Source organism: Moschus berezovskii, chromosome 7, assembly GCF_049115385.1.
Source record: "Moschus berezovskii isolate FMDL1 chromosome 7, NW_MosBer_1.0, whole genome shotgun sequence".
In the NCBI taxonomy this organism is placed as follows: domain Eukaryota; kingdom Metazoa; phylum Chordata; class Mammalia; order Artiodactyla; family Moschidae; genus Moschus; species Moschus berezovskii.
Window position 1 is genome coordinate 52222488 of NC_142466.1, and position 25736 is coordinate 52248223.

General features: G+C 42.0%; 1 protein-coding gene and 1 long non-coding RNA gene across 6 annotated transcripts in view; one reads left to right on the top strand and one right to left on the bottom strand.

The window, feature by feature from the left end:
- The window catches only part of PIP5K1B (phosphatidylinositol-4-phosphate 5-kinase type 1 beta), a 356657-nt gene extending 331911 nt beyond the window's left edge, over positions 1 to 24746 (top strand). Inside the window, exon 15 of the mRNA XM_055428357.2 lies at positions 23998 to 24746. Within this exon, the coding sequence (XP_055284332.2) occupies positions 23998 to 24000 (3 nt within the window). The 3' untranslated portion in view covers positions 24001 to 24746. The remainder of the gene's footprint in view (positions 1 to 23997) is intronic.
- Positions 1 to 25736, bottom strand: part of LOC129557636 (uncharacterized) — a 129642-nt gene that overhangs the window by 7314 nt on the left and 96592 nt on the right. For 4 of the 5 annotated variants that reach the window (XR_008686251.2, XR_016037835.1, XR_016037832.1 and 1 more), the window contains exon 2: positions 5481 to 5593. This is a non-coding gene — a long non-coding RNA (uncharacterized LOC129557636). Of the gene's footprint in view, positions 1 to 1782; positions 1943 to 5480; positions 5594 to 25736 lie in introns of all 5 variants that reach the window. The other variant, XR_016037834.1, reaches the window with a different exon arrangement.

Consider the following 25736-nt stretch of genomic DNA (forward strand, 5'->3'; position numbering starts at 1 on the left):
ACTGGTCTCCCACACCATCGTTCTAGTATTTTAACTTATTCCCTTCTACTTGCGCAGAACCAAACGAGACAGGAATTAATTAGAAATAGGCACTGAGATGCTATGCTTATCTCTGCCTCTCATTAATCACTGATGGTGAATTAATCACCCTTTTTGGTCCTTAGTTTTCTCATCTATGAAATGGATCATTAAGTCCCTCTTAAGACCGCTTCCAGCTCTGACTGGCCATGGCCTATTCTGAATTACAAGGCATTCCAGAAATAAGGTGTTCTTTTTCCCCCCTCAGAATAGCTATAAACTGTTTTTTCAAATTGCAGTTTCATCACACATTCGACCATCAACCTTCACAGTATTTCAACTTTTGCAGCAACACATTCAGAAAATTCTGCACCATTAACTTATATTTCCAGAGTGTGTTTTCACTCTGGAGGTTATTTTGCATGCTATTCCAATCTGAGAGGATCCAACTCACTGCCCTCCCTTCAATATTTTCATTTGCCTCCACACTAAGAAAGAATGGATGGCAAAGAAAAGCATCAGAAAGGAAAACCAATCTTGCCAACATCTTTGTCTCCCCTTCCTCTTGACCTGATTAGAATCCTCTTAATCATAGCCATCTTTACTGAAAGGGCAGTTGAAGGTTTTTGTGGTGATATTATACTAGGTGTTGTAACTAAACATAAATTTTTCTTATAATGTTTCTCCCCCTTTAAGAATTGTTGGTTGTGCTACCAGTTGCTAGTGCTACTATTTATATACTAATGGACAATACTGTTTATATCTCTTTAAAATATAATTTAAGCAAATGATTTATGCACACCAGACAACATAAGAAATTTCCTTTTTAAAGATGCATTTATAAATATCACTCATTATTAGAGAAATGCAGATCAAAACTACAAAGAGGTATCACCTCACATTGGTCAGAATGGCCATCATCAAAAAAATATACAATCAATAAATGCTGGAGAGGATGTGGAGAAAAGGGAACCTCTTGCACTGTTGGTGGGAATGTAAACTGATACAGCCACTATGGAGAATACTATGGAGGTTCCTTAAAAAATTAGGAATAAAACTACCATATGACCTTGCAATACCAATATTGAGCATACACCCTGAGAAAACCATAATTCAAAGACACATGTAAGCCAGTGTTCACTGCAGCACTATTTGCGATAGTTAGGACATGAAAGCAACCTAGATGTCTGTCAACAGACGAATGGATAAAGAAGTTGTGGTACATAAATACAGTGGAATAGTAATCATTCAAAGGAATGAATTTGAGTGAGTTGTGGTGAGGTGGATGAATGTAGAGCCTGTTATAGAGTGAAGTTAAGTCAGAAAGAGAAAAATGTATATTAACACATATATACGGAATCTAGAAAAATGATACCAATGAACCTATTTGCAGGGCAGGAAGAGAGATGCAGACAGAGAGAACAGACTTGTGGCACTGGGGGGAATTGAGAGAAGCATGGACATATATACCACCATGTGTAGGAAGCTAGCAGGAAGCAGCTGTATAGCACAGGGCGCTGAGATCAGTGCTCTGGGACAACCTACTCAGGTGGATGGGGGCAGGGTTGGAGGGAGGCTCAAGAGGAAGGGGGTATATGTATGCTTATGGCTGATTCACGTTGTACAGCAGAGCCCACCACAACACTGTAAAGCAATTATCCTCCAATCAAAAATAAAAAGATGCATCCCATTATATGCATGTAAATTAGGCTAGCTAGTCTGCTTTTTCCAGTAGTTTGACATAAAATTAAAAGGATAGGTTACCTTAAATGGCTGCTAGTTGTTCCATTATCCTCATTCAAGCATTTGGTGCAGGTTCCATGTTCCTAGTTATTTCTTGGAAAAAGGCCGTTCATCCTCACGCTGTAGTTCCAGGCTATCTGATTCATTTTCAAATACTCACATCATCGTGTTTTTTAAGATTCTGCCCAATGACCAAAGAGATGTTTTCCACTGAATTTTGAGTTGATGACACAGATTGGAGTATTTAAAAGAATACAGCAGAGATGAGCAGGCTCTTGATTTTAAATGGCCAATCATGCCATCTTCATAATAGGGCCCGATTCCACTTTTTGAATCATCCGATATTCTAAGGCACTGATCACGGTAGCTGTCATTTGGTGTTGGTGCAAAGAGGAATGACCAACGAAGGCAGTGCAGCTGAAAAATGTTGTGGGTGAGAGTGTCCTTTTTATGACTAACCGGGAATGGGTGGGTAGGTAGGAGATAATGGAAGTGCTTTATTAAATAACAGAGAAGTGAAAGAGGGCTGCCACAAAATAACAGTTTTCTTGCTTCGGTTATTTAGTCTTGAAGTCATGCCCTTTTTGCTTTGCACTTTACGTATTAACAGCCTCCCAATAATACACCCTGTCATCCAGATGTGTGTTTCTGCAAGATGGCTGTTTGAAGTGCAGAAACAGCTGTGGGCAAAGAAACAGTTAAGCCATTTTTTTAGCCATGCCAGTATTGGCGATTAGTATTCTGATGTGCAGCTGTCAGACAGCTTGGTTATTTAATGTATCTTCAGGGTGGTTAATAATACTCTTTGATCATGGGACAAAGGGTGGCAGAGAACTGAAAATGATTGAATTAACAGCTTATCATACTATTATCTATGAAAAAAAGCTTGAGAGAAAAAGAAAGACACTTTAAATTAGGTCAAGGGGATCCTAGAAAACTCAGTGGAACTTTTTGGCAAGAGACACTGCATTTCTGGACTTGACTTTCCTGACGTTGACATTAATGACTTGTATGTGAAGTGTCAGGTCTCTGGAATCATTCCTTGCCTGAGCCAGCACTGGCTGCAAAGGACATTTATTTGAAACAGTGGCAATTCTGTTGCTTCTCAGCAGAGAGTTAGCATCCCCACCAACCAGAGATGCCGCAGCAATTCTGGTAGGTCTTAGTGTGATTGAAATAGGGGAGAGAGGCAGTGGCTGCCTTTGGTTTATAAGATATTTCACCAGAATGCCAGTTTCTTCCACCATCTGACCACATGGTTGAGAAAGGAAGAGATTTCAGAAAGGGCAAAAAAATAGGGCCCTTTTCAAAGAGGGTTTGATCCTTTTAAGTCAGTGACCAAATAATATTTCTGAGACAGGTGGAAAAGCTGACAAAATGGATCTGACTGCCTGCACCCCATGGCACCTAGAAAGGATTCGTCCTCAAACAAGAGTGACGCCAGCTTCAAATTAATGAGGCAACCCGTCAGTCTGGATTAGGTCTCTGTAGGATTTTTTTTTTTTTTTAACAAACAGCATTAAACTGCTGTTTAAGGATTAGCTTAGGGAATTGGAGTTATAAAGGCATACTGGCTTTTCAGTTAAATTAGGCCCACAGTTAATTGGATGACAGATTGCAGAGCTATGGTAGTTTTGTGGGTTTTTTTTTTGTCCTGGCTTTATAAAGTGAATCGTGGCCTCACAGGCCAGCTTGATTTTCCACCTTTCTCAAGGCTGGTTTTGCTCTCAAGCTCGCCTAAGGTTCCTATTCATCCAGGCCCTCACTGGGGGCCCCTGTTATTCTTTGTCTTTACCTCTCAACACCAGGCTCTCTCTCCTTCCCCACTCCCTCCAGAATCTTCCGGTCGCTTCTCTGATTTTGATTTCCGTCTTCTCCCTCATCATAGGAAACCAGTGTTTGCTAGTCTCCTAATAAGCCTTTTCAACTCTCGGGAAGAGTGTGTTTGTGGAAGAACAGATTCTAATGGTATGAACCTGGGGTCTACCAGGCCCTGAGCCTTCTGGAAACAAGCAAATTCAAAAGAATTTAGGGAAATGAAAATTTTAGGGAAAGTAAGTTTAAATCACACCTGTAAGACCTCTTGAGCTGGGCTGTCCTTCATACCGTTTGCACTCCTGGGACATGAGGAAGAGTGGGAAAAGTGAGTAGAAGGGAGGATGCCTACTTACTGTCCACTTAGTAAAAAATAAGGCCCCTCTGTCGGAGAAGGCAATGGCAAGCCACTCCAGTACTCTTGCCTAGAAAATCCCATGGATGGAGGAGCCTGGTGGGCTGCAGTCCGTGGGGTCGCTGAGGGTCAGACATGACTGAGCGACTTCACTTTCACTTTTCACTTTCACACATTGGAGAAGGAAATGGCAACCCACTCCGGTGTTCTTGCCTGGAGAATCCCAGGGATGGGGGAGCCTGGTGGGCTTCCGTCTATGGGGTCACACAGAGTCGGACACGACTGAAGTGACTTAGCAGCAGCAGCAGCAGCAGCAAGGCCCCTCTGAGCGTGACGGATGGTATGAGGATGAGACGAGAGGCCAGCTTCCCTTTGCCTCTGCCTGTGCTCCCAGGGCTGCCATGACAAAGTGCCACAGCCTGGGAGGCTTAGACAACAGAAACGTGTCTCCAAGTCAAAGAAGTCCAAGGTCGAGATGTTGGCAGGGCCCTGCTGCCTGTGAAGGCTCTAGGAGAGGGTCCTCCCCGGCTTCTTCCGGCTTCTGGTGGTCGTGTGGTCCCGAGCACTGTTCACTTGCAGTACTCCAGTCTCTGCCCCAGTCTTCACACTGCCACCCTGTGACTCTCTGTGTGTCCCCTCTCCTTGTGATAACACCTGTCACTGGATTTAGGACCCACCCTAATACCAGATGACCTCATCTCAACTAATTATATCTGCTAAGACCGTATTTCTGAATACGATCACATTTCAAGGCTCCAGGTGGATGTGAATTTTCAGGGGACACAGTCAACCAACTACCCACCTTACTGAGGACACGTAAAAGGGCACACACACGCTCTTTAGCATGTGTGTGTGTGTGTGTCAGTCGCTCAGTCGTGTCTGACTCTCCGCAACCCCATGGAATGTAGCCCACCAGGCTTCCCTGTCCATGGAATTCTCCAGGCAAGAATACCGGAGTGGGTTGCCATTCCCTTGTCCAGGAGATCTTCCCCACTCAGCAATCAAACCCAGGTCTCCTGCCCTGCAGGCAGATTCTTTACCATCTGAGCCACCAGGGAAGTGAGGTTGGATATATGTTTTCAAATTATTGTGGACTCCTCACAAAAAGGTATCAGGTAAATGAATGTATTAACAGATACAGTCACATGTTGGGGACATATTGTGTATTAGAAATAAAATCCCTGAGGGTGGAGCAGGGCACTGCTATTTTTAAAATCTCCCCACATATCCAGGGCTGAGACCCAGTCAGCTTGTCAACAGAATCCCTCAGCTCTGAACACCCTATAATCCTTCTGTGCTAAACGGAAGGGAAAGCTCTCCCCTAAGAGCCCCTAAGATGGTTGCCCAGTTAGGAAAAATGAACTTGATTCTATGGTGAACCTTACCACCTTCATTTATGAACTGGATATGAGACTGCGTTCCTGCAGCAGGCACTGCTGCCACCTAGTGGTAGGAAGATGCCTCTGACCAACCTGGATAAGGAGAGATTGAGGTCCTGGAATTGAAATCTGAGTGCGAGTGTGAGGCTGTCTCCACTCCGTGTACTTACTTTGTGGTAGCCTCTCAGTGCTGTGAACCCATGTTTGGCAGGGGTACATCCTTCAAACAGCAAAGGCAGTTCCCTCTGACAGACATCTATCACCTTTCAAGTTGGAGTTGAGGCTGCAATTACAATCAGACACAAAAATGAAGGTGCTAATTTTCCCTAGGATCCTAGCATGCCATTCTCATCCATCAAGGCCATATACACTTGACCCTCTTTGTAAGTCCTATGGCAATTTGGGGATTAAACCCAGAAAAATCCTTCTTTTAACTGCTTAGCTAGCACCTTTAATGACGTATCAACAAACATGGGGTGAAAAAGCCTTTTTTCATTTTCAGTCCTTGACAGGCTGTTCATTATAGCCACTCTACCTGCAGGGGTCTATAGTTTTTGTGGTAGCTCCCAACAGAATATACGGTTAAGTATGTGTGCGTGCTAAGTCACTTTAGTCATGTCCAACTCTTCGCGACCTTATGGACTGTAACCTGCCAGGCTCCTCTGTCCATGGAATTCTCCAAGCAAGAGTACTGGAGTGGGTTTCCATTTCCTCCTCCAGGGGATCTTCCCAACCCAGGGATTGAACTCGTGTCTCTTACGAGTCTCCTGCATTGGGAGGCAGGTTCTTTACCACTAGCACCACCATAATAAAATTCAAATATAGGTCCTTATTTTAAAAAATTAAAAAACCAACTTTCTTTTTTTTTTCATTGGATGCTAATTATTTTACAATATTATATTGGTTGGTTTTGCCATACATTGACATGAATCTGCTCCGGGTGTACATGTGTTCCCCTTCCTGAACCCCCTCCCACCTCCCTCCTCCCGTTATCCTCCCTCTGGGTCATCCCCGTGCACCAGCCCCGAGCATCCTGTATCATGCGTCGAACCTGGACTGGTGATTCATTTCACATATGATAATATACATGTTTCAATGCCATTCTCCCATATCATCCCACCCTCACCCTCTCCCAGAGTCCCAAATACTGTTCTAAACACCTGTGTCTCTTTTGCTGTCTCGTATACAGGGTTATCATTTCCATCTTTCTAAATTCCATATATATGCGTTAGTATACTGTATTGGTGTTTTTCTTTCTGGCTTACTTCACTCTGTAGAATAGGCTCCAGTTTCATCCACCTCATTAGAACTGATTCAAATGCATTCTTTTTAATGGCTGAATAATACTCCATTGTGTATATGTACCTAAGCTTTCTTATCCCTTCGTCTGCTGATGGACATCTAGGTTGCTTCCATGTCCTCGCTATTATAAACAGTCAGAATGGCTGCTATCCAAGTCTACAAGCAATAAATGCTGGAGAGGGTGTGGAGAGAAGGGAACCCTCTTACACTGTTGGTGGGAATGCAAACTAGTACAGCCACAATGGAGAACAGTGTAGAGATTCCTTAAAAAACTGGAAATAGAACTGCCAAATGACCCAGCAATCACACTCCTGGGCATACACACCGAGGAAACCGGAATTGAGAGAGACACATGTACTCCAATGTTCATCGCAAAAACCAACTTTCTAAATCCCAGTAATAGTACTGTATTTGTTTCCTAGGGCTGCCATAATGAAGTACTATAAACTGGGTGGCATAAACAACAGAATTGTATATACTGTTTCACAGTTCTGGAGGCTAGAATTCAAGGTCAAGGTGTTGGCAGGGTCCACCCTTTCCGAGGCTGTAAGAGGAGGACCTCTTTCTGGCCTCCCTTCTCGGCTTGTGGATGGCCATTTTCTCCCTGTGTCTTCCTTCTGTGTGCCTGTCTCTGTGTTCAAATTTCCCCTTTTTATAAGCGTCTCAGTTATATCTAATCAGGGCCAGTCCTAACGGCCTTACTCTAACTCCCTTACTCCCGTAGTACTGGGGGTTAAAGCCTGAACATATGAATGGGCCAAGGGGAACTGGGAGGCACAATGCAAATCATGCCGGCTACTGTGTTTTTGTGAAGAAAAAAATGGTACCAAGAAAAGTGATGGAAGGGAAAGGCCTGATAGGGGTGCAGCCTCTGGCTATGGCTAGGGGGTCTCTGGCAGCTCATCCCTTTCTTCTGCACAGGGAGAAAAACCAGTGGCCTAGTCCCAAGGCAGTGCTCCCTTTTGAATGAAGTTAGCACCATAGTACCCTCCCCACATTCTCCAGAGTGAACTCAGTTGCAGCCCCAGGGCTATGTGATACATTAGATAATAAGGTAACCATTTCGATTTATAATTAGCAACAGTCACTGTAAAGTCCAGTGTAGAACCGTCAGCCACATAAATCACTGATGCCCTCCAGCTTCTCTTAGGTCTTTGGAAAACAAATCAATCAGGCCGGGAACTGTGTTAAAATATTGCTGCTATACTAACAGTTTTGAAATGAGAGGCCATAATCCTAAATCCATCCCTCAAGATATCCAGAATCAGTGCCAGGTTTTTCTTGGGTCTGTTCTCATCTTATCAGTAATCTGTCTGCTGGTTGGTGTGGAACACTCTGATAGGGCATTGGCAGGCTGGCAGAAGGCCTGGGACTCCATGTGCTGCCAGCGCTCAGAATTCAACAAGCATTCTACATGATCGGCACAATGTGCTAGTTTTCTTCCCAATTGTACGTACCCTCCAAGGTCATTCCAAGTCCACTTTTCACCTCAAGGCTTCTCAATTAAGGCCCTTTAGTCCCTGGTTCCTGGGAAAGAATAATTTCACCCCTGAGTCTGAGTCTAAATTTTTTTTTTTTTTTTAAGTACTAAGGTAGGAAACTTAGGTAGGAAGCTTCCTCCCAGCTATAAAAACCCCATAGCAGTGTGACTGGACTCCATACATAGACTGTGTCCTGATTTCTATAGCACTAGTGTCTGTACTTGTTCACCTCCTTAAAAAAATGGTGAGCTTTTGGATACCCGCTACTGTTGTTCAAAGAGAAATCTCCTATTCCAGTCTATTTCCAAGCAGTCATGCCTTGTGAAGTATCCTAATACGAGGCAGATATGAATATGATAAAATGAAAACACAGAGCCTGATGTTTGAAGAAAAATTCCAGAGTACACAGTGGCTCCTCAGAAACTCAAGGGTCTTTGAGAAGGCAATCTGGTGAACCTAGAGGAGAAGGGGACCCCGGGCCCCTGGGGATGATGTGGGATGATGAGCTTCTTGTGTGTTTGCGGCAATGCAGAGTTTGGACTCAAATGAAGGGCGTGAGGCAGGATGCGTTGGTGTGCTGTCATGGCAACAGAGAGAACATTGGCCAAAAGAACAATGTGAAATAGGAACAAAAGGAAGCAGGGCTGGGGAAGAGGGGCTTGGAACAGGAAAAGGAAATAAGGGACTTGCCACCTATGATAGCCTGGAGAGGAATCAGTTTTTTCCTCAGGGGTATTTTGGCAAAGAATTTCAACTTAAAATCAGAATGGGGCTGCCCTTGGACCCCAGACAGCAAAAGATCATGCTTCTGTGGGACCCTGGGGCTGAACTGTGAGGCAGTTGTAGTTAAAAAAGAACATCACCCATGAAGGTCAGGAGCTCATGGAACAATGAGACCTCAGGGACTATTTAGTGTGGTCATATGAGCCAGTCTGACAATCCTGAAACTGCCTTTTTTCAGCTCTGCCCTTAAATCCCCTCACAGCACATTCCAGATCTTATGAAATTCTATTTGCTAAATATGCCTTTTAAACAGTAGGCTGAGGGTGTGTATGTGTTTCTTTCAGGAAAAAAGGGAGGGATGGAAATGAGCCTAGAAGTGAGACCTTAGAAGAGGAACGTCTCACCCCTGACACCCTCGGCACAGCACTCTAAAAAGTCACCCTCCAAAACTTAGCCCATCGTGAAGTTATATACTTCAGGGGGATCCCTGGGGTAATCTGGCTGCCCCACAGTGGGGTCCACCCTCAGAAAGGGCTTTGTTTTTAGCAAACAGACTACTTTTGTTTTGCTGTGTTCCTTTGTGTGCATTGTACAGTTTCAGTCACAGAAGTACGTGAGTTTAAGTGGAAATAAACATATAAACCTCTTACACACCCACAAACTAACATATGTGGATAAACAATGCTAAGGATTTAGGCCACAGAAATACCTAAATACTCCTTTCATACCAACCGTTATCACACCTTTTCCTTCAGGTCTCAGAATTTAAAACATACCGTGTTTCTCAGAGCATCACAAGCTTTTGGAAGAAACCCTGGCATCTGTGTGGACAGATGTTACGTACATGTGCATACAAGAGCAGTTCAGTTGATGACAAGAGCTCAAATATCATAGTCTGTCCATGCTTCCCTGAGGTATGGCTGGGTTCTCCCACCAAAGCACCAGTTCCTGTTTCTACTTCCAAAGCCGTCAGGTGAGGAGAGGGTTGAGTTTCAGTACCTCAGAAGAAGTTGCTAGTGTTTGGGGAATACCTGAAGAGCCCATCTCTGTGTTGGAGAGCTGGAGGGGATCCTACACGTATCATATTTTGAAGAAAAAACTCAAGCTATGAGTTTCTTCCCAGTATAGATAGACAGCTGATACTTTGTCTCTTCACTTATGGCTAATAACGCATTTGTGGATTATAATTTGGAGAAAGGAAAATTGTTGCACACTTTATACTAAATATGAGATAATAAAATCACCTTCTTCTCACTATGGCCAAGTTTATAATCAGGGAGATACTGCTTAAGACCTGAAGACCTGTCAGGCCACCTTGTTTTATTAGGGTTATAGATGGATACTTTCAGGTAACCAAACATGTCATTCCAGGATTACATTACAACATGGGTATAGAATGGGCAGGTCTCACCAACTTTGACATCCTTGTACCCTGGGGGTGAGAGTAGGTGTCTAATGAAGTTTACGGAAACTGCAACAAGACCCTCCAGTTAAAAAAAAAGATTCCAATGGAATGAAAGACAAGATGGCAGAGTAGAAGGACTTGCTCACTTTCTCTCATGAAAACACCAAAATCACACCTAACTGCTGGACACCAACCATTGACAAAAAAGAATCTACCAAAAAAGATATTCTACACCAAGAGATGAAGAAGAAGCCACTGAGATAGTAGGAGGGGCACATTAGCAACAAAATCAAATCACATACCAGTGGGTGACCCACAGACTGGAAAATAAATATATCATAGAGGTCCTCCCACAGGAGTGAGAGTTCTAAGCTCCACATCAGGCTCCCCTGCCTGGGGTTCTGGAAGTGGGAGGAGGAGCCCTCAGGGCATTTGTCTTCGAAGGCCGGTGGGGCTTGAGTGCAGGATCTCCAGAGGTCTGGGGGAAACAGAGACTCCGCTCTTGAAGGGTGCACACAGGTTTCACGTGAATTGGGGCCCCAGGCAAAGCAGTGAGTCCACAAGAGCCTAGGCCAGACCTACTTGTGGGTCTTGGAGGGTCTCCTCAGGACCTGGGGGTCAGCTGTGGCTCACTGTGGGGACAAGGACACTGGTGGAGGCCCCAGGGAATACTCATTAGTGTGAGCCCTTGGTGCAGCAAAAGCAGTTCTAAGAGGAAGTTTATAGCCACACAGTCTTACTTCAGGAAACAAGGAAAAGCACCTCAAACAACCTAACCTTACATATAAAGCAACTAGAGAAAGAATAAACAAAATCCAAATTAACTAGAAGGAAAAAATTATAAAGATTACAGCAGAAATAAATGAAATAGAGGCAAAGAAAATAGAAAACATCAATGAAAGTAAAAGCTGGTTCTTTGGAAAGATAAAAAAATTGATAAACCTTTAATTAGACTCATCAAAAAAAAAAGCGAGCAAGCTCAAATCAATAAAATTAGCAATAAAAAAGTTAAATCTGACACCACATAAATACAGATGATCATATGAGACCACTACAAGTGACTGTATGCCAATAAAACAGACAACCTAGACAAAATGGAAAAATTCTTATTAGAAAGGTAGAATCTTCCAAGACTGAACTGGAAAGAAATAGGAAATATGAACAGACCAGTCACAAGTACTGAAATGGAAACTGTGCTTTAAAAACTTTCGACAGACAAAAGTCCAGGATCAGATGGCTTCATGGGTGAATTCTATCAGACATTTAGAGAAGATGTAACACCTATCCTTCTGAAACTATTCCAAAAAACTGAAGTGGAAGAAACCCTCCCAAACTCATTCTAGGAGGCCACCATCACGCTGATACCAAAACCAGACAAAGACACCACAAAGAAAATTACAGACCGATATCACTGATGAATGTGGATGCAGAAAGTCTCAACAAAAGACTAGAAAACAGAATACAACAATACATTAAAAGGATCATGCACCATGATCAAGTGGAATTTATCTCAGGGATGCAGAGATTCTTCAATATACACAAGTCAATCAGTGTGATATACCACATTAACAAACTGAAGAATAAAAACCATATGATCATCTCAATAGATGCAAAAAAAGCTTTTGACAAAATTCTATGCTCATTTGTGATAAAAAAAAAAAAACTCTCCAGAAAGTGGGCACGGAGGGAACCTACATCAATATAATAAAGGTCATGTATGGGAAAGGTTGGGGGCGGGAGGAGAAGGGGACGACGGAGAATGAGATGGCTGGATGGCATCACCGACTCTGTGGACATGAATTTGAGTGTACTCCGGGGGTTGGTGATGGACAGGGAGGCCTAGCGTGCTGTGATTCATGGGGTCGCGGAGAGTCGGACACGACTGAGCGACTGAACTGAACTGAACTGAACTGATGACAGAGCCACAGCTAACATCATACCCAACAGTGAAAAGCTGAAAGCAGTTTCCTCTACGATCAGAAAAAAGACAAGAACATCCACTCTTACCTCTTTTATTAAACACAGTTTTGAAAGTCCTAGCCATGGCAATCAAAGAAGAAAAAAGGAATCCAAATTGGAAAAGAAGTTAGCAGATAAAATGATACTATACACAGAAAATCCAAAAGATGGTACCAGATAACTATGAGAGTTCATCAGTAATTTCAGTAAGGCTGCACAATACAAAATTAATATACAGAAACCTATTGCATTTTCAAATTTAAAAAATGACAGGTCACCTCACACCAGTCATAATAGCCATCATCATCAACAATAAATGCTGGACAGGTTGTGGAGAAAAGGGAACCCTCCTACACTGTTGGTAGGAATGTAAATTGGTACTATCACTTTGGAGAACATTATGGAGGTTCCTTAGAGCTACCATATAACCCAGCAATCCCACTCCTGGGCATATATCCAGATAAAACCGTAATCCGAAAGGATGCAGGCACTGTGATATTCATTGCAGCATTATTTACAATAGCCAGGACATAGAAGCAACCTAAAAGTCCATTGACAGGAATGGATAAAGATGTGATACATATACACAATGGAATATTACTTACCATTAAAAACAATGAAATACATTTACAGAGATGTGGATGGACCTGGAGCTGTCATCCAGAGTAAAGTAAGTCAGAAAATGAAGCGCAAATACTGTATAATATCACTTATATGTGGAATCTAGAAAAAATAGTAGAGATGAACTTATTTGCAAAGCAGAAGTAGAGTTACAGATGAAGAGAACAAACTTACGGCTACCAAGAGGGGAAGGTGGGTGGGATGAATTCAGAGACGAGCTGACATATATACACTATGACTTATAAAATACATAACTAATGAGACTCTACTGTAGAGCACAAGGAGCTCCACTCAGTGCTCTGTGGTGACCTTATGGGAACAAAATCTGAAAAGGGGATATATGTATACATAGGACTAATTCATTTTGCTGTACAGCAAGAAGCTAACAAAACATCATAAAGTAATTGTGTGTTAGTCACTCAGTCGTGTCCAACTCTTTGCAACCCCAAGGACTATAGCCCATCACGCTCTTCTGTCCATGGAATTCTCCAGGCAAGAATACTGGAGTGGGTTGCTATTTCCTTCTCCAGGGGATCTTTCTGACCCAGGGATCGAACCCGGGGTCTCCTGTATTGTAGGCAGATTCTTTACCATCTGAGCCACCAGGGAAAGCAATTCTACTCCAATAAAAATTAATTTTAAATATTTGTTCCATTTCTATACACTTACAATGAAAGGTCAGAAAGAGAAATTAAGGAAATAATCCCATTTACCATAGTATCAAAAGGAATAAAATACCTAGGAATAAAGCTGGAGAAGACTCTTGAGAGTCCCTTGTACTGCAAGGAGATCCAACCAGTCCATTCTAAAGGAGATCAATCCTGGGTGTTCATTGGAAGGACTTATGCTAAAGCTGAAACTCCAATACTTTGGCCACCTCATGCGACGAGTTGACTCACTGGAAAAGAGTCTGATGCTAGGAAGGATTGGGGGCAGGAGGAGACAGGGACGACAGAGAATGAGATGGCTGGATGGCATCACCGACTCTATGGACATGAGTTTGAGTGAACTCCGGGAGTTGGTGATGGACAGGGAGGCCTGGCGTGCTGTGGTTCAGGGGGTTGCAAAGAGTCGGACACGACTGAGTGACTGAACTGAACTGAAGGAGGCAAAAGACCTGTACTCTGAAAACTAAGATGCTGATGAAAGAAACTGTTGTTGTTCAGTCGCTCAGTTGTGTCTGACTCTTTGCGACCCCATGGACTGCAGCATACCAGACTTCCCTGTCCTTTGCAATCTCCCTGAGTTTGCTGAAACTCATGGCCATTGAGTTGGTGATGCCATCCAACCATCTCACAAGATGACACAAACAGATGGGAAGATATACCATGTTCTTGAATTGGAAGAATCAATGTTATCAAAATGACTATAATACTCCAGGCAACCTACAGGTTCAGTGGAATCCCAATCAAATTACCAATGACATTTTTCACAGAACTGAAACAAAAAATTTTTTTAAGGTTTATGGAAACATAAAAGACCCTGAATAGTCAAAGCAATCTTGAGAAAGAAAAACAGAGCTGGAGGAATCAGGCTCCCTGACTTCAGACTATACTATTAAGGCTACAATAATCAAAAAAGTATAGTACTGGCACAAAAACAGAACTATATTAATAGATCAATGGAACAAGATAGAAAGCCCAGAAATAAACCCTTGTACCCATGTCAATTAATATATAACAAAGGAGGGAAAACTATACAATGGAGGAGAGACAGTCTCTTCAATAAGTGGTGCTGGGAAAATTGCAGCACATGGCTGTAACCTTAAAAATGAAAGAATGATCTCGGTTCACTTCCAAGGAAAAGCATTCAACATCACAGTAATCCAAGGCTATGCCCCAACCACTGATGCTGGAGAAGCTGATCAGTTCTATGAAGACCTACATGACCTAGAACTAACACCAAAAAAAGATGTCCTACTCATCGCAGGGAATTGGAATGCAAAAGTAGGAAGTCGAGATACCTGGAGTAACAGGCAAGTTTGGCCTTGGAGTATAAAATGCATCAGGGCTAAGGCTAACAGAATTCTGTCAAGAGAATGCACTGGTCATAGAAAATTCCCATTTTCAACAACATAAGAGCCAACTTTATACCTGGACATCACCCAATGGCCAGTACCAAAATCAGATTGATTATATTCTTTGTAGCCAAAGATGGGAAAGCTGTATACAGTCAGCAAAAACAATACTGGTGCTGACTGTGGCTCAGATCATCATCTCCTCATAGCAAAATTCAGGCTTAAACTAAAGAAAGCGAGTAAAACTATTAGGCCATCCCGTACAACTTAAATCAATTCCCCTAGGAATATACAGTGGAGGTCACAAATAGTTTCAAGGAATTCGATCTAGTAAACTGTGCCTGAAGAACTGTGGACAAAGGTTCGTAATATTGTACAGCAGGCAGCAAACAAAACCATCCTAAAGAAAAAGAAATGTAAGATGGCAAAGTGGTTGTTCGAGGAGGCGTTACAAATAATAGAGGAAAGAAGTGAAGTGAAGTCGCTCAGTCGTGTCCGACTCTTTGCGACCCCATGGACTGTAGCCCACCAGGCTCCTCCGTCTGTGGGATTCTCCAGGCAAGAATATTGGAGTGGGTTGCCATTCCCTTCTCCTATAGAGGAAAGAAGAGAAGCAAAAAGCAAGGGAGAAAATGAAAGTTACACCCAACTAAATGCAGAGTTCCAGAGAATAGCAAGAGAGAGAAAAGAAGGCCTTCTTCAATGAACAATGCAAAGAAATGAAAACAACAGAAAGGGTAAGACTAGAAATCTCTTCAAGAAAATTGGAAATATCAAAGAAACATTTCTGCCAAAGATGGACACAGTAAAGGACAAAAATAGTAAAGACTTAATAGAAGCAGAGAGCTCAAGAAGAGATGGAAGGAATACATGGGAAACTGTACAAAAAAGATCTTAATGACCTGAATAACCACAGTGGTGTAGTCTCTCACTCAGAGCTAGACATTCTGGAGCGCGAAGTCAGGCAGGCCTTAGGAAGCACTGCTGCCAATAAAGCTAGTGGAGGTGATGGAATTCCAGTTGAGCTATTTAAGAATCTTAAAAAGATGATGCTATTAAAGTGAGACACTCAATATGTCAGCAAATTTGGAAAACCCAGCAGTGGCCACAAGACTGGAAAAGGTCATTCCTCATCCCAATTCCCAAGAGCAATACTGAAGAATATTTAGTACCAGACAGTTGGCACTCATCTCCCATGCTAGTAAGGTTATGGTCAAAATCCTCCAAGCTATCTCCAGCATTTTGTGAACCTAGAACTTCCAGATGTTCAAGCTGGGTTTCAAAAAGGCAAAGGAACCAAAGATAAAATTGCCAACATTCGCTGGATCACATAGAAAGCAAGGGAATTCCAGAAAAACATCATCCTCTGTTTCATTGACTATGCTATTGCCTTTGACAGTGTGGATCATAACAAACTGTGGAAAACTCTTAAAGAGGTGGGAATACCTGTTTTCTGAAAAACCTGTGTGCAGGTCAAGAAGCAACAGTTAGAACTCTGGAACAATTGACTGGTTCAGAATTGAGAAAGGAGTACGACAAGGCTGTTTATTGTCACCCTGTTTATTTAACTTATACACAGAGCACATCATGTGAAATGCTGCATGGATGAGTTACAAACTGGAAATCAAGATGCTGGGAAAAATATCAACAACCTCAGATACGCAGATGATACCACCCTAATGGCAGAAAGTGAAGAAGAACTAAAGAGCCTCTTGATGAGAGTGATAGAAGAAAGTGAAAAGGCTGGCTTAAAATTCAATAGTAAAAAAATTAAGATCATGGCATCCAGTTCCATCACTTCATGACAAATAGAAGGGGAAAAGGTAGAAGCAGGGACAGATTTCCTCTTCTTGGGCTCTAAAGTTACTGTAATGGTGACTGCAGCCATGAAATTAGAAGGTAATTGCTTCCTAGCAGGAAGCTATGACAAACCTAGACAGTGTGTTAAAAAGCAAAGACATCACTTTGCCAACAAAGGTCCATTTAGTCAAGGTTATGGTCTTTCCAGTAGTCATGTGTGTATGTGAGATGTGGACAATAAAGCCAGAGCACTGAAGAATTGATGCTTTTGAACTGTGGTGCTGGAGAAGACTCTTGAGAGTCTCTTGGAAAGCAAGGAGACCAAACCAGTCCATCCTAAAGGAAATCAACCCTGAATACTCTTTGGAAAGACTTAGGCTGAAGCTGAAGCTCCAGTACTTTGACCAGCTGATGTGAATAGCTGACTCATTGGAAAATACCCTACTGCTGGGAAAGATTGAAGGCATAAGGAGAAGAGGGAGACAGAGGATGAGATGGTTGGAAGGCATCACCGATTCAGTGGATATGAACTTGGGCAAACACCAGGAGATGGTGAGGGATAGGGAAGACTGGAGTGCTGCCGTCCACGGGGTTACGAAGAGTTGGACATGACTCGGTGAACATGAAAACAACATGTAAAAGAATGAAACCAGAACATTATCTGTCACCACACACAAAACTCAAAATGGCTTAGACCTAAAGTAGAACCAGCTACTATAAAGCTCTTCCGTTCAGTACAGTTCAGTTGCTCAGTTCTGTCCAACTCTTTGTGACCCCATGGACTGCAGCACGCCAGGCTTCCCTGTCCATCACCAACTCCCAGAGTTTACTCAAACTCATATCCATCTAGTCGGTGATGCCATCCAACCTTTGTTGTCCCCTTCTCCTCCCGCCTTCAATCTTTCCCAGCATCAGGGTCTATTCCAATGAATCAGTTCTTCACATCAGGTGGCCAAAGTATTAGAGTTTCAGCATCAGCATCAGTCCTTCCAAAGAATATTCAGGATTGATTTCCTTTAACATAGACTGTTTTGATCTCCTTGCTGTCCAGGGGACACCACAGTTCAAAAGCATCAATTCTTTGGTGCCCAGTTTTATTTATAGTCCAACTCTCACATCCATACATGACTACTGGAAAAAACCATAGCTTTGACTAGACGGCCATTTGTTTGCAAAGTAATGTCTCTGCTTTTTAATATTCTGTAAAGGTTCAGACTGGTTCCAAATAGGAAAAGGTGTACGTCAAGGTTGTATATTGTCACCTTGCTTATTTAACTTATATGCAGAGTACATCATGAGGAACGCGGGGCTGGAAGAAGCACAGGCTGGAATCAAGATTGCCGGGAGAAATATCAATAACCTCAGATATGCAGATGACACCACCCTTATGGCAGAAAGTGAAGAGGAACTCAAAAGCCTCTTGATGAAAGTGAAAGAGGAGAGTGAAAAGGTTGGCTTGAAGCTCAACATTCAGAAAACGAAGATCATGGCAACTGGTCCCATCACTTCATGGGAAATAGATGGGGAAACAGTGGAAACAGTGTCAGACTTTATTTTTTTGGGCTCCAAAATCACTGCAGATGCTGATTGCAGGCATGAAATTAAAAGACGCTTGCTCCTTGGAAGGAAAGTTATGACCAACCTTGATAGTATATTAAAAAGCAGAGACATTACTTTGCCAACCAAGGTCCGTCTAGTCAAGGCAATGGTTTTTCCTGTGGTCATGTATGGATGTGAGACTTGGACTGTGAAGAAAGCTGATCGCCGAAGAATCGATGCTTTTGAACTGTGGTGTTGGAGAAGACTCTTGAGATCCCTTATACTGCAAGGAGATCCAACCAGTCCATTCTAAAGGAGATCAATCCTGGGTGTTCATTGGAAGGACTGATGCTGAAGCTGAAACTGCAATACTTTGGCCACCTCATGCGGCGAGTTGACTCACTGGAAAAGACTCTGATGCTGGGAAAGGTTGGGGGCGGGAGGAGAAGGGGACGACAGAGAATGAGATGGCTGGATGGCATCACTGCCTCTGTGGACATGAGTTTGAGTGTACTCCGGGAGTTGGTGATGGACAGGGAGGCCTGGCGTGCTGTGATTCATGGGGTCGCGGAGAGTCGGACACGACTGAGCGACTGAACTGAACTGAACTGAAAGGTTGGTCATAACTTTTCTTCCAAAGAGCAAGCATCTTTTAATTTCATGGCTGCACTCACCATCTGCAGTGATTTTGGAACCCAAAAAATTAAAGCCTGTCACTGTTTCCATTGTTTCCCCATCTATTTCCCATGAAGTGATGGGACCAGAGGCCATGATCTTAGTTTTCTGAATGTTAAGTTTTAAGCCAACCTTTTCACTCTCCTCTTTCAGTTTCCTCAAGAGGCTTTTGAGTTCCTCTTCACTTTCTGCCATAAGGGTGGTGTCATCTTCATATCTGAGGTTATTGATATTTCTCCCGGCAATCTTGATTCCAGCTTGTGCTTTATCCAGTCCAGCGTTTCTCATGATATACTCTGCATATAAGTTAAATAAACAGGGTGACAATATACAGCCTTGACGTACTCCTTTTCCTATTTGGAACCAGTCTATTGTTCCATGTCCAGTTCTAACTGTTGCTTCTTGACCTGCATACAGATTTCTCAAGAGGCAGGTCAGGTGGTCTGTTATTCCCATCTCTTGAAGAATGTTCCACAGTTTGTTGTGATCCACACAGTCAAAGGCTTTGGCATAATCAATAAAGCAGAAGTAGATGTTTTTCTGGAACTCTATCCTTTTTTCATGATCCAACAGATGTTGGGTATTTGATCTCTGGTTCCTCTGCCTTTTCTAAATCCAGCTTGAACATCTGGAAGTTCATGGTTCACAAACTGTTTAAGCCTGGCTTGGAGGATTTTGAGCATGACTTTACTAGTGTGTGAGATGAGTGCAACTGTGCGATAGTTTGCGCATTCTTTGGCATTGCCTTTCTTTGGGGTTGGAAAAAAAACTGACCTTTTCCAGCCCTCTGGGAACTGCTGAGTTTTCCAAATTTGCTGGCATATTGAGTGAAGCACTTTCACAGCATCATCTTTTAGGGTTTGAAATAGCTCAACTGGAATTCCATCACCTCCACTAGCTTTGTTCGTAGTGATGCTTCCTAAGGCCCACTTGACTTTGCATTCCAGGATGTCTGGGTCTATGTGAGTGATCATAGGATCATGATTATCTGGGTCATGAAGATCTTTTTGTATAGTTCCTCTGTGTATTCTTGCCACCACTTCTTATTATCTTCTGCTTCTGTTAGGTCCATACCACTTCTGTCTTTTATTGTGCCCATCTTTGTTGGTATCTCTTAATTTTCTTGAAGAGAACTCTAATCTTAGAGGAAAATATAGTAAGAACATTCTTTGATGTAAATTTCTACAGTCCTTTTGGAATCACCTGCTAGTGTAATGAAAATAAAAACAAAAATAAGCAAATGAGACCTAATTAAGCTTAAACTTTTGCACCGCAAAGGAAACCATAAACAATATGAAGAGACAATGCACAGAATGGGAAAAACAGACAGACAAGGAATTAATCTCCACATTATAGGAACAGCTGATGTAGCTCAATATCAATCAATCAATAAAAACCCAATCAAAAAATGAGCAGAAGCTCCAGATAGACATTTCTCCAAAGAAAACCTACAGATGGTGAAAAAGCACATGAAAAGACGCTCAACATCACTAATTGTTAGAGAAATGCGAAACAAAACTACAATGAGATATCACCTTTCTGACCATCAAAAATAAATGCTAGACAGGGTGTGAAGAATAGGGAACCCTCCTACACTGTTGGTGGGAATGTAAATGGGTACAACCATTATGGAGAACAGTATGGAGTTTCCTTAAAAAAAAACTATCATATGACCCAGCCATCCTACTCCTGGGCATATATCTAGAGAAAACTGTAATTCGAAAACATACATACACCCCAGTGTTCATTGCAGCTCTAATCACAGTAATCAAGACAAGGAGGCAACCTAACTGTTCACTGACAGATGAATGGATAGAGAAGACGTAGCACAATAAACAGCGGAATACTGTAGTATATTACAATGGAATATTGCTCAGTCACAAAAAAGAAATAATGCCATTTGCGGCAACAAAGGCAGTTCTGTAGATTACCATACTAAGTGAAATAAATCAGAGATGAATATCATATGATATTACATATATGTGGAATATTAAATGAAACAAATGAACTTATTTACAAAATACAAACATGCCAGGGTTTGAAAACAAGCTAATGGTTACCAAAGGGGAAAGGATAAATTAGGAGTTTGGGATTAACATATACACATTACTATATGGAAAGTCCACAAGGACCTGTTATATACTACAGGGAGCTCCTCTACTCAACGATCTGTAAAAACCTATTTGGGAAAAGAATCTGAAAAAGAACAGATATATGTGTAACTGCACTCCGCTGTATACCTGAAACTAACACAACATTGTAAATATAAACTATTCATGTATATATGTGTGCGCTCAGTCATGTCCGACTGTGACCCATGGACTTTAGTCCACCAGGCTCCTCTGTCCATGGAATTCTCCAGGCAAGACTACTGGAGTGGGTTGCTATTTCCTCCTGCTCCAGGGGATCTTCCTGACCCGGGGATTGAACCAGCATCTCTTGTGTCTACTGCATTGGCAGGTATATTCTTCTAGCTCCACCTGGGAAGGCCCTTCATTAAGTAGAAAAAAATTTAAATTAAATTTTAAAAATTAAAAATTTAGTGAACATACAGGAGTTTTAATGACCAGAGCTGGAAATGATTCATTATTTTTAATACTAAGGAAATTATATTTTATTATAATACTGTTTGATTTTTTTTACTGAATTACAAATTTCTCATAAAATTGTTCAAACACAATATTACATTTCTTTTCATGCAGTTCTTATTATATAAACCAGTAACTATTTTCAATATTCTAAGTTATTTGATGGTATACATTTTACAAACAGTATTTAATAGAGTCTTGTGGTTGTAATGGAACTTTGTGATCATCTGACCCAGCACCCCCCTCAACGACTGCCCGAGCCCTTTTCACTGGCCACCAGTCATCGAGTGCCTCCTTGCTGCCCTGGGTCCACTGCGTCAGCTCCACCCAGAGGCCCGTTCAGCTGGCCTCCTCCCTCAGAGACCACTCATTTCTTTAGTTAGAAAACATTTCCACATTGAAGCAAAACTGGCTTCTACAAGTTTGTCCCAGTTCTGGTCTTGGAGTCATTTTTTCTCACCCTTGGCTTCCCTGGTGGCTCAGATGGTAAAGAATCTGCCTGTAACGCAGGAGCCCCAGGTTCGATTCCTGGGTTGGGAAGATCCCCTGGAGGAGAGCATAGCAACCCACTCCATTATTCTTGCCTGGAGAATTCCATGGACAGAGGATCCTAGAGGGCTACAGTCCATAGGGTCTCAAAGAGTCAGACATGACTGCGTGACTAACACGTTCACCTGAGTCTCAACAGATGACAGATTGGGTTCCTCGGGTCAGGGGGGTGTGAGTATCACAACACTTGATGGAAGGAGATTGAAAGGGTGACGCTTTTCCCAGTCTACTCACTTCACACATTCTGGTGTTCCTATGCCTACCCCGAGGATCACAGCCACCTGTGCCACTACTGTTGATGACAGTGTCACACGTGCAGTGACATTCCAGCTGGTACCTCTTTCTTCCCCAAAGTGACCTGTCAGATATTCAAAAACAACTGTTACGTTCTCTCTTTAAATCTCTTATTTTCTAGACCCAAAAGCCCAGGTCTAAACCAATTCCATGGGGTCCTGGGTTTGGAGACCTTCAACTGATGGTTCTTTCAAGCAGGGCTCAGATTGGTCAGGGTCCACCTCAGTTTGGCACTAGAAACCAGACACGGAACCCCAGCTGGGGTCTATCAGATAAGTAGAGATGAACTATCTCCTCCTTTTGGTTTTAGTTTTTAAGAAAGCAGGACTCAAATCTAATTAGAAGAAACTTGTAGTTTTATGTGGGTGTTTTAATGCCACTGGTCAAGCCTAAATGAAGTTGACCTTACAGACATCTGTCCTGAGAAAGAGAGCAACTTCCTCTTTGCCCACTGCTAGACCGCACACCACCTAATACTCAAATAATCTTTCAGATACAGCTTGAGTAGCGGTGTGAACATGTTGTACACTTAGGCAAACCTTTCCAATTTTGATTAATGAGAGGTAGCAGTCTCAACTATGAAACAAAGTGGTAAATAAAAGTTACAACTCAGGAAAGGCAAGAGGAAATATTCACTTTTAAACAAAATCCTCTTTGACATAGTTTCTTTCCTAATAATTTTTAGTCATTTCAAACTTTGGACTTGAGTTTTTTCAGTCTCCAGATGACTGTGTTGGGCCATACAACGTCTGTGGTCCCAGCTACAACCTTCTTAACCATTATGTTGGGGACACTAACATATGCCAGGCACTAAATGATATGTATATAATTTGTGTGTACCCAGTATGTGTGTATATTTGTACCCAGACACTATTTTCCTATTAAAATTTATCACTTATAAAGCAGGATTTATTACTCTCATTTTACAGATAGAACAAATGAGGTACAAAGATGGTACCTTGGATACTGTCCTGTAGCTGTAATAATTAGAGGATCAATAGATATAAGCTGTTACATCTGCTGAACAGGTACCACTTCTCATAAATATATCCTAGTACAACTGTCAGAGGCTGAATTAGCTGCCTCTGAGCTTAAGTGGCTACCATTTTAGGTCTGAAATTTGCTGGACATATTTTTTATTCCCCAGCCACAGGGATAGTGTGTGAAAATAAACACAGGGTTCATGAGTTCCAGACCATGTCAGGTTGCTCTGATTTCCTTCAGGACTGATATACCACAGCACAATCCCAAAGCACTGTGCCCTTGGAAGGCCTAGTCAGCATTATTTCCTTCCAAGTCCCTAGCCCTGAGCTGTGATGTGGTAGAACTTGATAAATCTTGGTGGAATTTACATATTGCAAAAAGTTAGATGCTTATCATTGCAAAAGAATCGATCCCAGGGACTTCCCTGGTGGTCCAGTGGCTAAAACACCACACTCCCAGTGTAGGGGACCACGTTCGATCCCTAGTCAGGGAACAGATAGATAGCACATGCCGCAACTGAAAGATCCCACATACCTCAACTGAAACCAAATGCAGCCAAATTAATTAATTAAAATATCTTTTTAAAAAAAAGAATCCACCCCAGGCCTATTGCCCTCCCACTTCTACCTGCATGTTTCTCAGGCACGAGTCATTGAGAGGACGAATGAACTTGTGTTCCTACTCATCAGGCACCATTATAAATCAATGCCAAAACTTAGCTTACATCTCCTTTCCTTTTTCCCCACCCAGTAAGTGAAAATGGTGACCACCTTGGTAGATGGAGGAGATGTGAACACAGTTGTGGGAAAGAAGTTTCTCCACTCGAGAATTACCCAAAGGAGAAGGCTGAACTCCACGACACACAGAATCATAATCAACTGGACTTGGAGTCTGCAAGATGTCAGGGGACCCTTGGCGGAAAGGCTGATCAGCAGATGTGAAAAATACCACACTCTCTGGCATTTGCTGTTGCTTGCTGAACTGTGAAGAACTGCATGAACTCTCTTTAAGCTGCTTTCTATACCATTGCCAATCACCTTTTTGGACTTGGAAGTGCTATTTTCCTATTGACACTTGCATTATTTCATTTTGCATGCATCCAGTGATTATCCATAAGCAACATATGTAATCTGCGCATATATTTTTTAAAGATCCATCCATGCAAAATGGTAAATAAAGTCTAAATTCTATTCTATTTTGCAGAGTTATAATCATAGCTCATGTCATTAAAAGTTTAAATTGGTTTCATATAAAGATCAGTGTAATAGGTCTGCATATACTTTATAGAAAATTAGCTTCTATAAAGATTTTTTCACTGTTTACTAGTGAAATGAGATAAGCAAAGCTATTTATAAAAGGCCTTATGTCGTGTACATACATTGTCTTTGAAATATTTGTGATTTAGTTTATTGCTTGTAAAAGAGAAATTATATAATTTATTTAGTAAATACTATTGTAAACTATAGTTTTATTGAGAGAAATAAAATATTTTGTTCTCAGTTGTGGTTTATGGTCTTTATATTTTTTCCTTTTGTTAATAAAAAAGAAGTAACTTTGACATTCCTTATTTTTACATATTCTAGACTGCTAAATAAACTGACTCTCATGATAGATGAAAATTGAGAGAAAATTCTTCAGGCCCTGAGAAAAGACTCGATAACAGATTCTGCTCAGTTTGCTCAAGATTTTTTCCGAAATGTCCTGGTGTTAGTCAGCTTTCACTATGTTATATTGTGGTTACAATCCCCAAATCTCTGGACTGGGGATCCAGAACATCCTCTGGGACATGCCACTTTTATGGCAGAAGAAAAAAAGTGATAATGGAACCATGGAGCTCATAAATTGTGCTTAAATATGGTTTATAGAACTTCTGCTCACATTCCATGGGCCAAAGCGAAAGACATTGACAAGTCTGGTGTCAAAGAATTGGGAAATATACTTTTCATAGAGGAACAGACACAGCAGAGGGGGACAGTGAATATTTTAAGCAGTTAATAGATCTGTAGGGGCCTCCCTGGTGAATCAGTGGTAAAGAATCCACCTGCAAGAGACACAGGTTCAAACCCTGGTCCACAAAGATCCCACATGCCATGGAGCAACTAAGCCCATGCGCTGCATCTATTGAGCCTGTGCTCTAGAACCCGTGCTCCATAACGAGAAGCCATGGCAATGAGAAGCCTGTGCACCATAACGAGAGAGTAGCCCTTGCAGCAACAAAGACCCAGCACAGCCAAGAATAAAGAAAATTATTTTTAAAAAATATTCACTGGAAGGACTGATGCTGAAGCTGAAACTCCACACTTAGGCTACCTGATGCAAAGAGTCAACTCACTGAAAAAGAACCTGATGCTGGGAAAGATTGAGGGCAGGAGAAGGGGGCGACAGAGGGTGAGATGGTTGGATGGCATCACTGACTCAATGAACATGAGTTTGAGCAAAATCCAGGAGATAGTGAAGGATAGGGAAGCCTGGTATGCTGTAGTTCATAG